We start from the raw sequence: 14,541 nt of genomic DNA on the forward strand, positions 1-14,541 counted from the left end.
AGTTGAAGTGAGTGTCAAATAGAGAACGAAGAAAATTTTAAGACAAAAAAAAGAACAACTCATTTTTCCAGTGTCAAATAAGAAATTCTCTCTATATTTTCAGCAACGGTGGCTTGTAAGACAATTAAGAATGTTGCTATTGAGTAAACCGAAAGATAGAGCCGTCCTCTGCTCCTTCCTCGTCGGCAATAGCCATCTTGTCTCTCACGTCTCCGGCGATCACCGTCGGTTGCCACGTTACAAGTGGTATCAAAGACCATCTATCCTCGGCCCGCTGTCCGATTTACTTTCCGCTTCCGATCTCGATCTCGTTTGCTTCGATCTCAGATCGTAATCCCGGGTGGTTGGTAGATCCCCGACGGCATCCTTGCGGTGCTGTGCTAGAGGTCTTGTAGTTCCACTCTTTGGTTGATCCGAGGTCAGCAGCGTTTTCGTTTTCGTCCACCTCCAAAGTCACCAAATTGGCGAGCTCGAGCACCGTGGCACGCATCCTCAGCGGCAGATCGTGGTGAGCGGCTTCAATCGACGAGATCCGGCGGTGCGTCAACTGTCAGCAGCGCCGTCATCTTCGGCTACACCTTCTTCGACTAGGGTTCTGCATCGACCAGATCCGATTCAGCGGCGTGTACTCTATCGCTCACCCTTTCTTCTCTAGCTAGCATCGTTTACCAACCAAGGGTTGCGAAGCCTCTATCTCCGTGTAAAATTCCGTAAGCTGCGAGCGATTGCTGAGCGGTGGCGTACGGCGGGGAATTGTCCTTCGGTTTGGGTTGCGGGACGCGTGTTTCCGTGTAAAATCCCTCGATCGAGCCTCAGTTCCAGGAGTTGGGATTCAATGTAGCACACGATAAGAGATGTTTCGACTGAACCTGTTGCTACACTACTTGTTCATTGCTGTTTCACAATAAGTTTTGCATCATGGCGCCTTCCAAGCAGCCTAAACCTTTAGTGCAGACGCAAATCTTGTTGGAGCAGATGTCGACGAGTGCTGAAGGGGATCGAACCCGTGGGGGCGAGTGATGGACAATTTCGATCTCCTATTCACCAGGATGAACGATATTGGTATCATTCAGCAAGAGGTTAAGCAACAGTTAGCTGACACCAATCTGAAAGTGGCTCAATGTACAGCAGACCAACAGTTCATCGCTCAACAAATGTGTGCTAATGGTCAGGCAGTTGCTCTACTGACTCTGAGACACTTTGAGAGGGAGGCTGGTTCTGTCAGTGCTGGGTCAGTCATAGCTGATGATGAGATTGAGTTTGAGAATGTCTTTGCCAATGGGAAACAAAAAGCTAAGCCAGAACCATCTCACCAATACAAGTCCACCAAGCCACCACCAAAACCAGAATCATTGCCTCACCACACCTTGCCCAAAATGCATTTTCCCTCTGCTGATGGTACTCAACCAAAGATCTGGCTGGACAAATGTCACTACTATTTCTCCATCTATTCAATTCCTGAAAGTTTGTGGGTGGAAGCAGCAACAATGCATCTGGAAAGGAATGCTGCCAAATGGTGGCAAACTTATAAGTTAACTCATACTGCAGTTACTTGGCAGCAATTTTCTGCAGATGTGCAAGAACAGTTTGGCAGTGATGATTATAGATCAGCCATCAATGAGCTTTGAGATCTCAAGCAAACATCTACTGTGGAGGAATACACTACAAAGTTTCAGTCCTTCCAATATGATGTGACTATTCATGGGCCTAGTTATGACTTTCTGTTCTTTGCCACTCAATATGTGAGAGCTCTCAGGGATGATATTAGAGCTGTGGTGGAACCCCAAGTCCCAACAACTGTAGAAGGAGCTGTTGTCATTGCCAAAATCCAGCAAAAAATTGTGGACAGGAGCAACCTTAAGTATCAACAGAAGCAACCTAATCCCAAAGTTCAGCATGCAAAACCTGAAGCCAAACCTCCATCCATATATGGCAATCTCTGGAGGCACAACCAATTGAGGGACTACAGAAAGGCTAACAATCTATGCTATCATTGTGGAGAAAAATATGAGCCTGGTCATGCCGAACATTGTGCAAAAAAGAACAAGCCCCAGCTCAATGCCTTGGTGGTTAATGATCTGGACAAGGAAATCAATGAAGACCTGTTGAATGAAATGGCTATCGATGAAATGCTCACTGAAAATTTTGGTCAGTTGTCTATCAATGCTATGGCCGGTACTGAAGCTGCTAATTCAATCAAGTTGAAAGCAACAGTGAAGAACAAAACTATGCTCATCTTAATCGACACTGGCAGCAGTCACAATTTTTGTTGGTTCCCATTTTGTCAATCTCACTCAGCTGCCTACTGTTCCCATGAAGCAGCAGAAGGTCAAGCTAGCCAATGGCAACTGGATGACTACAGCTAAACAAGTTAAGGGCCTACAGTGCTACATTCAAGGCCATACATTTACCACTGACATGGTAATGTTGGACTTGCTACCATATGATGCTATTTTAGGGTTTGATTGGCTCCAAACCTTCAGTCCCATGCAATGTGATTGGGCAGCTAAGACATTACAGTTTCATATCATCAAGGGAAACTCATTACTCTCAAAGGTCTACAGCCAACCCCACTGTCCCTAAATATTATCTCTGCTAAATAGATGTTCAAATCCATTCAAGGGAATGATATATGGGCCTATGTCATTGTGGATAACCCTACTCCTGTATCTCCCGGTACAACCACTTCTGCACAACAACCAGCGGAAGATATTCAAGACTTGATGCTTCAGTATTGTAACACCCTCGGTGTTACACCGTAAATCATTTACTAAAACATGTCATGAGCATCATGTTTATGTGTTAATGCATGTGATAAAGTGTGTAGATCAATTTCAGTAGCTCGAAACGATCAACTAAAATGCGAAACGAAAGTTGATTCGATAGTCATGTTATATCACTGAGGGTTTAAAACCAATTTTTATTAAGCAAAAATGCTATAGAACATATATGTGATGCTTAAATAAAGTTTGAAGTACAAAATTTGTAGATGACAATGAAATACTTGTGGTCGAAAAATGATATTGCTAGCTAATATTTCCATGAGCTTAGAAATCGCAAATTGGAAATCAAATTCAGCTAAAAAACTTAGAAATTTTCAAGTCTGCCAACGGTTAGATATTGCTATGTTTAGCAATTTATTATGAGAGATTGGGTTAAGGAGTGGTGTAGTGTTATAGGTCAATTTGGTAGTCTCATGTGCCATCTTGAGCATGGTGAAGATGGTTTAGGTCCTAAAGCAACCGTTTGGTCATGATGAACGCTTTAAAATTTGTGCATATCACTGTCTCGCGTTGGTTGGCGCCGGGTGCGCGGTCACCGCGTGGCCTTCTCACGCTGCGCACATGGCTGCGTCCCGCGCGGTCAACCATGCCGCCGCACTTGGCCGGTCGAGCCACCTGGGCTTGGCCGAGGCCGGCCGCAGCGAGACGCTGGCCCCGCGCCCTGCTACTCTGCCTCGCGTTGCTCTCTTGGGTGCCGCCGCGGCCACGCTGCGCTGTCGCTACCGTCGCATCATCGTCGTGTCCGCGCCGGTCCACTGCATCTCTATGCTATTGCCGGTCCTGTGCGTGTCGCCTCTGCCACGCGCACGTGGGCGAGCCACCGTCGCCATGCCATTTATGGCACTGCGGCGCACGGGCCATGCCGGTCGAACGCGGGCACACGTTGTCCGTAGCGCTAGTGCGTGGGCCTCCCGAGCTCGCCGCTCGCGTCCCGCCGAGGCAAGGACGAGCTGAACCCACTGCCGCGCTCCATTTCTTTCTTTCTCTCTTCTTTCTCAGCTTTCCGCCACCGTCGTGTCGCGTCACGATGAGCCAGAGAGCGACACCTCTCATCAATTCCTTGTACTCGTGTCTCCGCCTTCACGTCCCTTCTCCAGCCGACACCCACCCCGCTTTGATTGTGGCTCAGCTGAGCTCCAATTTTGGAGCTTTGCCCGCCACCGTGCTGTTAAGGCCATCGCCGCCCGCGTCATGGCCAGCCTTAACTACTTCACCCCGCGCAAATTCCTCTACACTACTAGCTCGCCTTGGCTCCCTCTCTACCATACGCATGCCAGTGGGAGCGCTACCACCTCCCCGCTGCCGCTGACGTGGCTATGTCCGCCGCGGCTTGTCGCCGTGCTCGTCGAGCACACGTGGCCAGCACTGCTTAGGTAGTCGTCGGCCAAACCACAACTTTGGCCTATTAGCGTTGTGGCTCACCAGAACGAGGTTGTCGTTGTTGCAGGTCGCCCGCCGCCGGGGAGAGCCCGCTCTGCTTCACCCTCGTTTGTGCCACCACCGCCCATCGCTTCGCGTTAAACCCTAGGTGAGCATTGACCTCGTAGATAGGTCAGTGTGGGTCCCGTGTGCCGATGCAAGCTCCAGTGCCATCGCTCACTGCGCCGGAGCGCGCGGGGAGGATAGGGACCTTGCCGTGTAAAGAGGAGAAAGATCCGAGGGTTCCGTTGCAAAGTCATTGTCTATAGAAATAGTACGTGTAGTGTTCGCGCTATTTTCTGATAACGCGAGGGCGTTTTTGCTAATGTGCCAGCGCGCGTGGGCTTCCTCACCACGGGCCGCCTTGCGTGCGTGGGCCGGTGCTGTGTGGCTCGCACCGCAGGCCGTCGTGCGCTCTCACGCGCGTGAGCTGCATCTCGTGTGGGCCGCGTTGGGCCGAAATTAGTTTAGCCTTTTCGTGTAGAATAGAAATAGCTTTTTATTTTAATTCTGAGCTGAACTTTGGTAATTAATATAAAATAATGTTGGTATCCAGAAAATATAAAACAAATTTTGTTAAGTTCCTAAAATTGTGCTCTATCTATTAGTGTATTTAGTTCGTATATATATACTTGTTGATACCAGGAGTTATTAAATTATTTGATAGTGCTTAATATTATTAAGTTAAATATTGTAGGAATTTTTGTGGCAAAATGGTGATAAGTTTAGCTTAGAAATTTTTACAGTAGCTTCATGGTATTAATATGTGCTCACTGTAATTTTTGTAGCTTTGGAATAGACTTAACATAACGGTAGTTAAATGCTCTTTGTTTCAAATATACATTAAATCATTAGTAGAAATAGAGATATATCCTTCATTTGTAAAACTAGGTGTTTGTTAGTTAAACCCAACACTTTACTTGATAAAGATGATAGTTAGCTTAGTATCTTAGTCATTAGAGCTAGCTTAGTAATTTACCATATGTATTCTTATTTTAAGAGTTGTTGTTGCCGAGATACTAAGTGTTGCATCATCATCGTATGCATGTAGAGAACGAGTTCGTGGAGATCATGAGTTTGAGGAGGTGATCTAGGAGTACGAGGAGAAGATCCTCATGCAGGAGGTGGTCCTAGAGCTACCACTGATTGACTAAGCTGACACCGCGCCTGCCCTAAGTAAACCCCGGTACATAACCCTTATTTTGAATAATCACTATATATATATATATATATATATATATATATATATATATATATATATATATATATATATATATATATATATATATATATGTGTGTGTGTGTGTGTGTGTGTGTGATGTCCATTTATTTTACAGGTTTATTGTTGAAACTACATGGATAGATAACCCTAGCTATGAGTCCTACTAGCATAGGTCGAGTAGCTGCTATGCTTAGGCTATCGGTAGCGTGAGTAACCTATCATTACTCGCAATAGGTGATTATTATTATTATCACCCTCATAATAAAATGGTGAAAGGAAAAATAGAGACCGGACAGGGATATGGCATGGGTATTGGTGGGTGTAATAGGTTGTGTCCCGTGGCCAATGAGGCATAGCTTGGTTACACTGTTTTTCCTGTCCGTGTTGGTTAAAGACCGGCCATTGCATTGGATTCTAGTCAGGTCACAGACTTATTATCATGAGCACATACTTGCTTATGGGAGCAGGAAGGCTTGTTGCTCTCTTGTCGTGTGTTTCGACTCTTTTCAGACCGACTGATTAGAGGCGGAGATGGTGGAGGTTTAAGCACCATACTGAGTCCAGGACTCAGGTGTGGGTGCTTAGAGTCTATGTTCGGACGGGGACCTAGACCCCTTGATAGGAGAGTGGTGGGTTGGTCCTGCTAGTGCCTAGGGTACAAACGGGGCGTGTGTTTCGAGGTACCCAGCTGGGCTATATTGATTCATGAATCGCCGTGTAATACGGTATGACTTGTCTATAATCTAGCACCATAGTAAGAACTGGAAGATGAAAGATGGTGAAATGGATATGATTGCTTAACTCTTGCTTGAAAGTAGAACAGGTACTTATATAGAATGGTTAGATAATGAACTAATCATGACTACTAATAAGAAACATACATAAGGATGCACTATTAGTAAGGCTTTTCACAAAAAGGAAACCCAGCAAACCATAAAGCTTATCATATCCTTTGGAGTCGGGAAATTATTCCCACTAGTCGGGTAAGTCTTGCGAGTACATCATATACTCAGAGTTTATTTATCCCTATTGTAGATGCAGCTTGAGGAGTAGCTGTTGTATGAAGGATTCTTCTGGTGGGCATAGACGGATCCTTGTATCTTATCGTTAGATGTTTATTTTAATTCCGTTGTTTAAATTCCGCACTCTGAACTTGGTATTGTAATAATGTATTTCTAAGAACTCTTGTTGTATGAAATAGACTAAGTATTGTAAACTCGTTCTCATTATTGGATCCTAGAGGAAAAACATGGATTATTCGAGTTCTCCCTTGGGGTGTGCTCGATGAAACCGTTCGATGTAGCTTACCTTCAGGGTGCTTAATGTCTGGTGGAAGACGAGCGCCTTCAGAAGCGTGCTATTTTAGGTGGTTCTGCCATAGGTGGTACCAGAGCCAATAATGAGTCTATGAGTTTCATAACTTTTTTCAAAACCTAAAATTTGACCAACAAAAGTTTTGCAAAAAGTAGGATGCGATAAAATTATGTAAATAAGTATAAGCCTATAAGCCCTAGCAATATGGTCTAAGATAGCGGCACTGGTTTTATCTAATCAAGTTTCTGTAGGTACACTAACTTACGCTGCGTAAGAATCGTTTAGTGTACGGAAAGTGAGTGTGTGATGTGACAAAAAATTTTATGAATACCGCTATATTCCGGCTTGAGTGAACGGGTAGACCGATGCATGCATCATGAAAAGAGAATCGTGTTTAAACTAAACTTCCCCCACACGTATAATATGGATTAGCAAATTGATAGGATAACATAAAAGAATGCTTTAATAAAAGTGTCGGGTACCATAAAACGGGGTCCCTTAAGCAAAAACCAAAAAATCGCTTAGACTCTGTCAAAATCAAAGCCAAGAGACAAACTATTGGCTAACCCCTGGCTTTGTCCGAGGCCATCGACTCTCCGCCTTGCTCGAGGCCTCGCACGAAAGGCCTCAGATGGCCTACCGAACCTCTGCCTCGCTCGAGGCCTCGCACGGAAGGCCTCGGACGTGGTATCAATTTTCCGTCTCGCTCGAGGCCCCGCACGTAAGGCCTTGGACGTGGTATCAATTCTCCGTCTCGCTCGAGGCCGGCTCGGCAACGGCCCCGTTGCCTCTGCCTCGACCGATCTCTCCGACAGAGCGTCGCATCCAATTAATGCGACCAACCACTCCTGTGACATCAGTCGGATGATGGCTCGACACAGCAGAGCGGCCGACGAGACGGGAAGTCGCATCAACACCATACCGTCCGGGATGGGATAGGGCAGGGGTTACCGGCTGCTGTGCTCGGTACTGTGCCCACAACCGACGCTCGCACTGCACTGTGCTAGCTAACCCCTGCTCCAGGAACAACGCGACGTGGGGAGTCAAGTCTGGGTCACTATAGCCTCGGAATCAGTGTACAGAACCAACTGCTCCCTCCAAGCCTTGGCAATCCACTTCAGGGTCTCGGCAACCTCGAGATTCGCGCTCGCCGAGCCCCCATGGTTGCTTGGCCTCGACACCAACCGGGCCTTGGATCTTCATACTGTTAACGCACAGCAACCGGCACATCGTCCGCCATGCCCTGGGTCAAGCTATCACTAGAGCTCCTACAACGCACAGGATCGGGTGTGACCGGCACGTCACCCCAGTGCATTAAGGACAGGACCACTCTGTCAACCATACCGCCACAGTGATAGGCTACAGGGCTCAGACATGCCGCCTCTGTTCGCACGATGCTATGTAGTAACCCCATGTATCACCCATGTCCCCCTTCAACTATAAAAGGGAGGGACCGGGGCCATTTCTAGGGAGGAGTTCAATAGATAGATGAACACACGCTCAACACTCTGTAACGTGCATGCTTCCCCGCTGCCTGAGATCAACATCTCAAGCAATCCACACCGCTTCACACAGAGACCTAGGATTCGCTCCCTCTCTCGCCCTGCTTGTAACCCCCTACTACAAGTACTTCGGTGCAAGGAATACAAGATCGATCTCTCGGACTGGATGTAGGGCACCTTTGCCTGAACCAGTATAAACCTTGTGTCTCTTTGCATCACTATTCGGGATTAGGGGCATATAGTACATTTTCACTAGTTGGTTGAGGGCTCGTCGGTCTGAAACACCGACAGTTGGCGCGCCAGGTAGGGGATCTACTGTGTGTCATCTTCATCATCCCGACAAGTTCCGGATGGCAGACCCCGTGCGACCACTGCGTCTCGGTATGATAATCTAGTTTGGGAGCCTAGAGTTCATGTCTCTAGGACATGAGTGTGATATGGTACTCCTCTCACCTAGAGTCCCGCTGACCATCGACGACATCACGCCCCAGATGCCTAGGTGCAGGCAGCGCCTAGGCCACCGCTCTCATCATGCTCGCTAGGCACAACATGGGCGGGACCACCTCGACACTGCGCAAGCTCAGGGCAACGCACCGCGCTCCACCGGTATCCCATGCCCAGCTATTGGCACAAGGTCCCTGGTTGGGGACCTATCTAGCCTGAGCCTGGATAAGGGAAAGACGCCGGTGGCGTGCGATGACACCCCATCATCAGGCTCTGCCCTACCACATCTTGAGGAGTTGACTTCGGTGGAGCAAAGCCTGGCAATGGCACCATCCCCGTACCCCTTCGGGTTGAGAAATGCTGCCGCCACATATGCTTCCGCCTACGCTTCCGCTCACGCGGAGCCCTCAGGACGCCACCAATGCTTCGCCCTTGACTTCGACACCACGACTTCGGCCCACACCCATGCTGACTCCTTGGAGGAGGACGAGGCATGGGCTGGAGCGGACTTCTCTGGACTTCGCGACCCTGAAGCCATGCATCGCTTCCTAACCACGAGCGACTACTACTTCAGCTACTCTGACTCTGATGACAAAGGCACTTATGACCCTACTCATGAGTGCTTCCATGTCGAGCTTGGGATGCCGAGCACGGGCGATGAGGACGAAGGGGCAGACTCTCGCTCCTTGCCCCTCGGTGGGGCGAGCGGCTGAAAGGTCCTTGTTTGGTTTTGGTAATTGAGTGATAACCTAGGTGGACTAATTGTGTTTATGTGAGATACACAGGTGATTAGTCCACAGGTACATGTGTGTGAGCAACATATGCCATGAAGGTGAAAATGGCTTGGAGATGTTGCAAAGCTCACACATGTGATGATGAAGGAGCTTAAATGCACATGAGACATGACATTGAGTCATGTGATCAAGGTGGAGAAGATCAAGACAAGACTTGGCTTGATGGACCGGCTGCAAGCGTGAAGGGCAAGTCGAAGGCTTTGGAGTGATGGACCGCGTGGCGGTGAAGCTTGAGCAAGACTTGGCGCCGATGGACGATGGCAACGGTGAAGAGCAAGTAGAGTCAAGATCGATGAACCAATATGATCATGTGATGATATGGAGTGGATCATATCATTGTTGATCGTGTTGGTGCATGCGTTGCATCGACATTGGAGGAGATGGAATGGAATGCGCAAGGCAAAGGTATAACCTAGGGCATTTCATTTCACCGGTCATAGGTGTGTAGAGAAGTTTATGACCGGGTTTAGGATAGATGGCCGTACTATCAAGAGGGGCAAACTTGTTTGCATATCGGTCATCTAGTGCCACTCGAGTGATCTAACTTTGCATTGTCGCTAGGATCGAGTGGCGTGGCAAGTTGAGTGGCTAACATCCTTTGAGAAATGATTGTGAAAAGGTAACACACATACACATTGTGGTGTACACTTGGTGGTGTTGGCACATTTACAAAGGAGGTGGTGTTTGCAGGGGTGAGATGGGTTTTGGGTCCCTCTCTCCCTCCCGCCGAGCTTGCGAGGCGGGATTCGGCGCTTTCGGGAAAATGGAATGTCTATTTTCTATTGTGCCGGATGCAAATTCTTGTGGTTAGCACACTTGAGCAAGGGTGAAGAAAATAGAGAAGATGCTGGCGTCGGTCAACTGACCGGACGCTGGATCTGAATGCACCGGACGCTGGCAGGCTGCGTCCGGTCGCACTATCGTGGAGTGTAGTAGTCGCTGGAGTGTGACCGGACGCTGGCTGCGTCCGATCGCGTTCGACCGGACGCGTCCGGTCATGCTCGGGAGCTTACTGGAAACGACCGGACGCTGGGGGTTCAGCGTCCGGTCAGTTGAAGCTGGAGCGTCCGGTCAGGTCAAGTGACCGTTGGAACCGGGACGCGTGGTCGTCTGTGGGCGACCGGACGCTGAGGTCCAGCGTCCGGTCAACACGACCGGAGCGTCCGGTCGTCCCGACCGTTGCCCAGTGAAGGGGTAACGGCTAGTTTAGCCCTTGGGGCTATAAATAGAAGTGGCCCTCGGCCATGGCTGGGGTGGAGCACCTTGGGGGACTTTGTGTCCATGCTTGAGAGTGCTTGGGAGCCCTCCATCACACATATACTTGATAGTGATCATTCGATTGTGTGAGTGAGCGATTCTAGTGCGATTGCATCGTGAGGTTGCATCGAGTGGCACTAGGTGATCGAGTTGCAAGCCGGTGGTGCTTGTTACTCTTGGAGGTTGCCACCTCCTAGACGGCTTGGTGGTGGTCTCCGTCGAAGCGCGCAAGAAGCTTGTGCGGCGCTCCGGAGAAGTGCTTGTGAGGGGCATTGTGCTCGCCCCGCGGGAGTCGCGAAGAGCAACTCTAGTAAAGCGTGTCATTGAGCTACCCTCACTCAAGGGGTAGGTTCTTGCGGCGCCCGACGTGCGGGCTTAGCGGGTGATGCTAATTAGCCGCCGAACCACCAAGTGAGCGGTCGACACAACGGGGACTAGCGTGTTGGCAAACACGTGAACCTCGGGAGAAAAATCATCGTGTCAACCTTGTTCTTCCCGTTGGTTTGCATCCCCATTACACAAGCTTGCAATTACTTCTATACATATTAAGCTTGTGTAGTTGCTCTTGTAATTAGATAGCTTGTGTAGCTTGCTTATTACCTTCTTGCTTGTGTAGCATAGAAGTAGCTCCCTTGCGTGGCTAATTTGGTTTTAGTAACCTTGTTAGTCACATTGCTTAGTTTGTGTAACTAAGTATTTGCGCTCTCTAATTAGGCATTGGTTGCCTTGTTATTGAGCATTGCTAGTGAGCTTAGTTAGCTTTGTGCTTTTGCTTACTAGCATGTGTAGGAGCTCCCTTGTTGTTTAAATTACTAGTGGCATAGGTTTGTGTGACCTTGCTCCTAGAATTATTTAGGAGAGCTCTAGCTAGCCCGGCACCTTTGTTGCATAATTGTTATCTTTGCAAGGTGCTAGTGAACATATATAGTGGGGTGTAGTCTTGGCTAGACCGTTAGTTTAAATTCCGCATTTGTATCGGTTAGCCAACGCGATTAAGTTTTAGAAAAGACTATTCACCCCCCCTCTAGTCGCCATCTCGACCCTTCAGCGGCGCCGCACCTCCGCGAATCGAGCCCCGAGCAGTGCGGAATGAGAAACCTGCCCCCGAAGGGCCTCAACACCTAGACCTGGAGCAGCTCTATGAACTTTAGGACAAGGTCGAACAAGACCGACTCCTTCTACAGCAGCTCTGAGACACTCTCAAGCAAGAGCAGCGGGGTCGCGGTGAGGGCGGAGTAGCCTGGCGGAGTGCTCGCGACGTCCACTGTCGCATCAACAACGATGGGGGGGACGAGCAACCCCCTATCTTCCATCGCGCTAGCCAGAACATTGTGGCCACAGTGATGCTTCTTCGAACGATGCCCGAGCCCTCTACCACGATGGGGCGATGGGTCCACGGCGAGCTCCGAGACCTCCTCGAGACTATCGTGGTGTAGCAGGCCGAGAGCTCCACCTTGCGACGGTGTGGGGGCGCTTTGGAACTACCCGTGACATCGCTTCAGCGAGACAGAGAGGCCTCGGTTCATCCTAAGCCTGCTCGGGCGCCAACAGCCAATAGGGCCCCCTTGGTACATGACCGCCTCGGCGCCTGACGCGAGGCGCAAGGCGACCATGATGTGGTCAGTAGGCGACGACGCCACGACAACAAGGGGCCCGCCCGAGGCTACCATCTGCACCAGGGTGCCCACTACGACAGTGGGGAGGACCGCAGTCCTTCTCCTGAGCCGCCTGGCCTCGAGTCTTTAGCAGAGCTATCCGCGCTGCTCATTTCTCGGCCCGATTTTGGCAACCGACCAACCTCACGAAGTACAACGGTGAGACCAACCCCAAACTTTGGCTGGCCGATTATCGCCTGGCCTGTCAGCTAGGTGGCATGGACGATGACCTGCTCATCATCCGCAACCTCCCGCTGTTCCTGTCAGACTCGGCGTGAGCCTGGCTCGAACACCTCCCTCCCTCATAGATCCACGACTGGCGCGACTTGGTCAGGGTCTTCGTTGGAAATTTCCAGGGCACATACGTGCGCCCCGGGAACTCCTAGGACCTTAAAAGTTGTTGCCAGAAGCCAGGCGAGTCTCTCCGAGACTTCATCCGACGCTTTTCCAAGCAATGCACCGAGTTGCCAAGCATTGGCGACTCAGAAATCATCCAGGCTTTCCTCTCTAGCACCACTTGCCGAGACCTGGTCCAGGAGTTAGGCCGGAACATACCGACCTCGGCTGCCGCACTCCTTGACATCACCACCAACTTTGCCTCGAGCGAAGAGGCTATCGGAGCCATCTTCCCCGATAATGAAGCCAAGGGGAAGCGGAGGGACGAGGCCCCTAAGGCCTCGGCTCCCCACCTCCCCAAGAAAAAGAAGAAGGGTCGCTAGGGCAAGCAAGAAGACCTTGAGGCCAGCCTAGTCAAGGCCGCAGAGTGCAAGAATCCTCGAGGCCCAGAGGCCCTGGGCTCTTCGATGATATGTTTAGAAAACCCTACCCTTACCACCAGGGCCTGATAAAGCACACCCTCGAGGAGTGCACCATGCTCCGGCGTTATTACGCCAAGCTCAGGCTCCCCAACAACAACGCTAAGAAGAGAGGCGCTGATGACAAGGACGATGACAAAGACGACGGGTTCCCCGAGGTGCATAACACCTTCATGATCTTCGACAGGCCTTCAGCGTGCCTCACGGCGTGCCAGCAGAAGAGGGAGCGCTAGGAGGTCTTCTTGGTGAAGGCGGCCGCTCCCTAGTACCTCAACTAGTCTTGGGAGGCGATCACCTTTGATCAGGATGACCACCCCGATTATGTCCCAAACCCTGGGCAATACCCACTTGTCGTCAACCCCATCATCGGCAACACCCAGCTCACTAAGGTGTTGATGGACGGAGGCAGCGGCCTCAACATCCTCTACGCCAACACCCTAGAGCTCCTAGAGCTCGACCAGTCGTAGCTCTGGGGTGATGCCGTGCCTTTCCATGACATCGTGCTGGGGAAACGCACGTGACCCCTCGGGTGCATCGACTTGCCCATTTGCTTTGGTACTCCCTCCAACTACCGCAAGGAGGTCCTCACCTTCGAAGTGGTTGGGTTCAAAGGGACCTACCACACCATCCTAGGGTGGTCGTGCTACGCCAAGTTCATGGCGGTCCCCAACTACACCTACCTCAAGCTCAAGATGCCGGGTCCCAATGGTGTCATCATGGTTGAGTCCACGTACGAGCATGCATACGACTGTGATGTCAAATGCATCGAGTATGTCGAGGCTCTCGTGGAAGCTGAGGCCCTCATCATTGATCTCGACCGGCTTGGTAGCGAGGCGCCAGACTCCAAGCGTCACACTGGGACTTTTGAGCCCACGGAAGCCATCAAGCTCGTCCCGGTCGACCCGACCAGCTCCAACGACCGGGAGCTAAGGATTAGCGCCACCCTCGACAGCAGATAGGAAGCCATGCTCGTCGACTTTCTTTGTGCGAATGCCGATCTATTCACATGGAGTCCCTCAGACATGCCGGGCATATCGAGGGAGGTCGCCAAGCACGCCTTGGACATCCAGGCTGGTTCTAGACTGGTGAAGCAGTGCCTACGCCGATTCGACGAGGAAAAGCGCAGGGCCATCGGTGAGGAAGTACAGAAGCTTTTGGCGGCCAAATTCATCAAGGAAGTGTCCCATCCAGAGTGGTTAGCTAATCCTATGTTAGTTAAGAAAAAAATGGGAAGTGGAGAATGTGCGTAGACTACACTGGTCTAAATAAGGCATGTCCAAAAGTCCCCTTCCCATTACCTCAAATCGACCAAATCGTTGACTCCACTACGGGATGT

At 50.1% G+C, this 14,541-nt stretch overlaps 1 protein-coding gene across 1 annotated transcript; it reads left to right on the forward strand.

The window, feature by feature from the left end:
- Positions 1-13,861: 13,861 nt before the first annotated feature.
- On the forward strand, positions 13,862-14,164 carry LOC136537512 (uncharacterized). Its single transcript, XM_066529459.1, has one exon. The coding sequence runs from the start codon at positions 13,862-13,864 to the stop codon at positions 14,162-14,164; it is 303 nt and encodes a 100-aa protein (XP_066385556.1).
- Positions 14,165-14,541: the final 377 nt, after the last annotated feature.

This window comes from Miscanthus floridulus, chromosome 2 (genome assembly GCF_019320115.1).
Source record: "Miscanthus floridulus cultivar M001 chromosome 2, ASM1932011v1, whole genome shotgun sequence".
In the NCBI taxonomy this organism is placed as follows: domain Eukaryota; kingdom Viridiplantae; phylum Streptophyta; class Magnoliopsida; order Poales; family Poaceae; genus Miscanthus; species Miscanthus floridulus.

What these genes read in the sequence shown, in the direction of transcription:
- LOC136537512 (XM_066529459.1), top strand. Translation starts at nt 13,862, where the DNA reads ATGGCGGTCCCCAACTACACCTACCTCAAGCTCAAGATGCCGGGTCCC.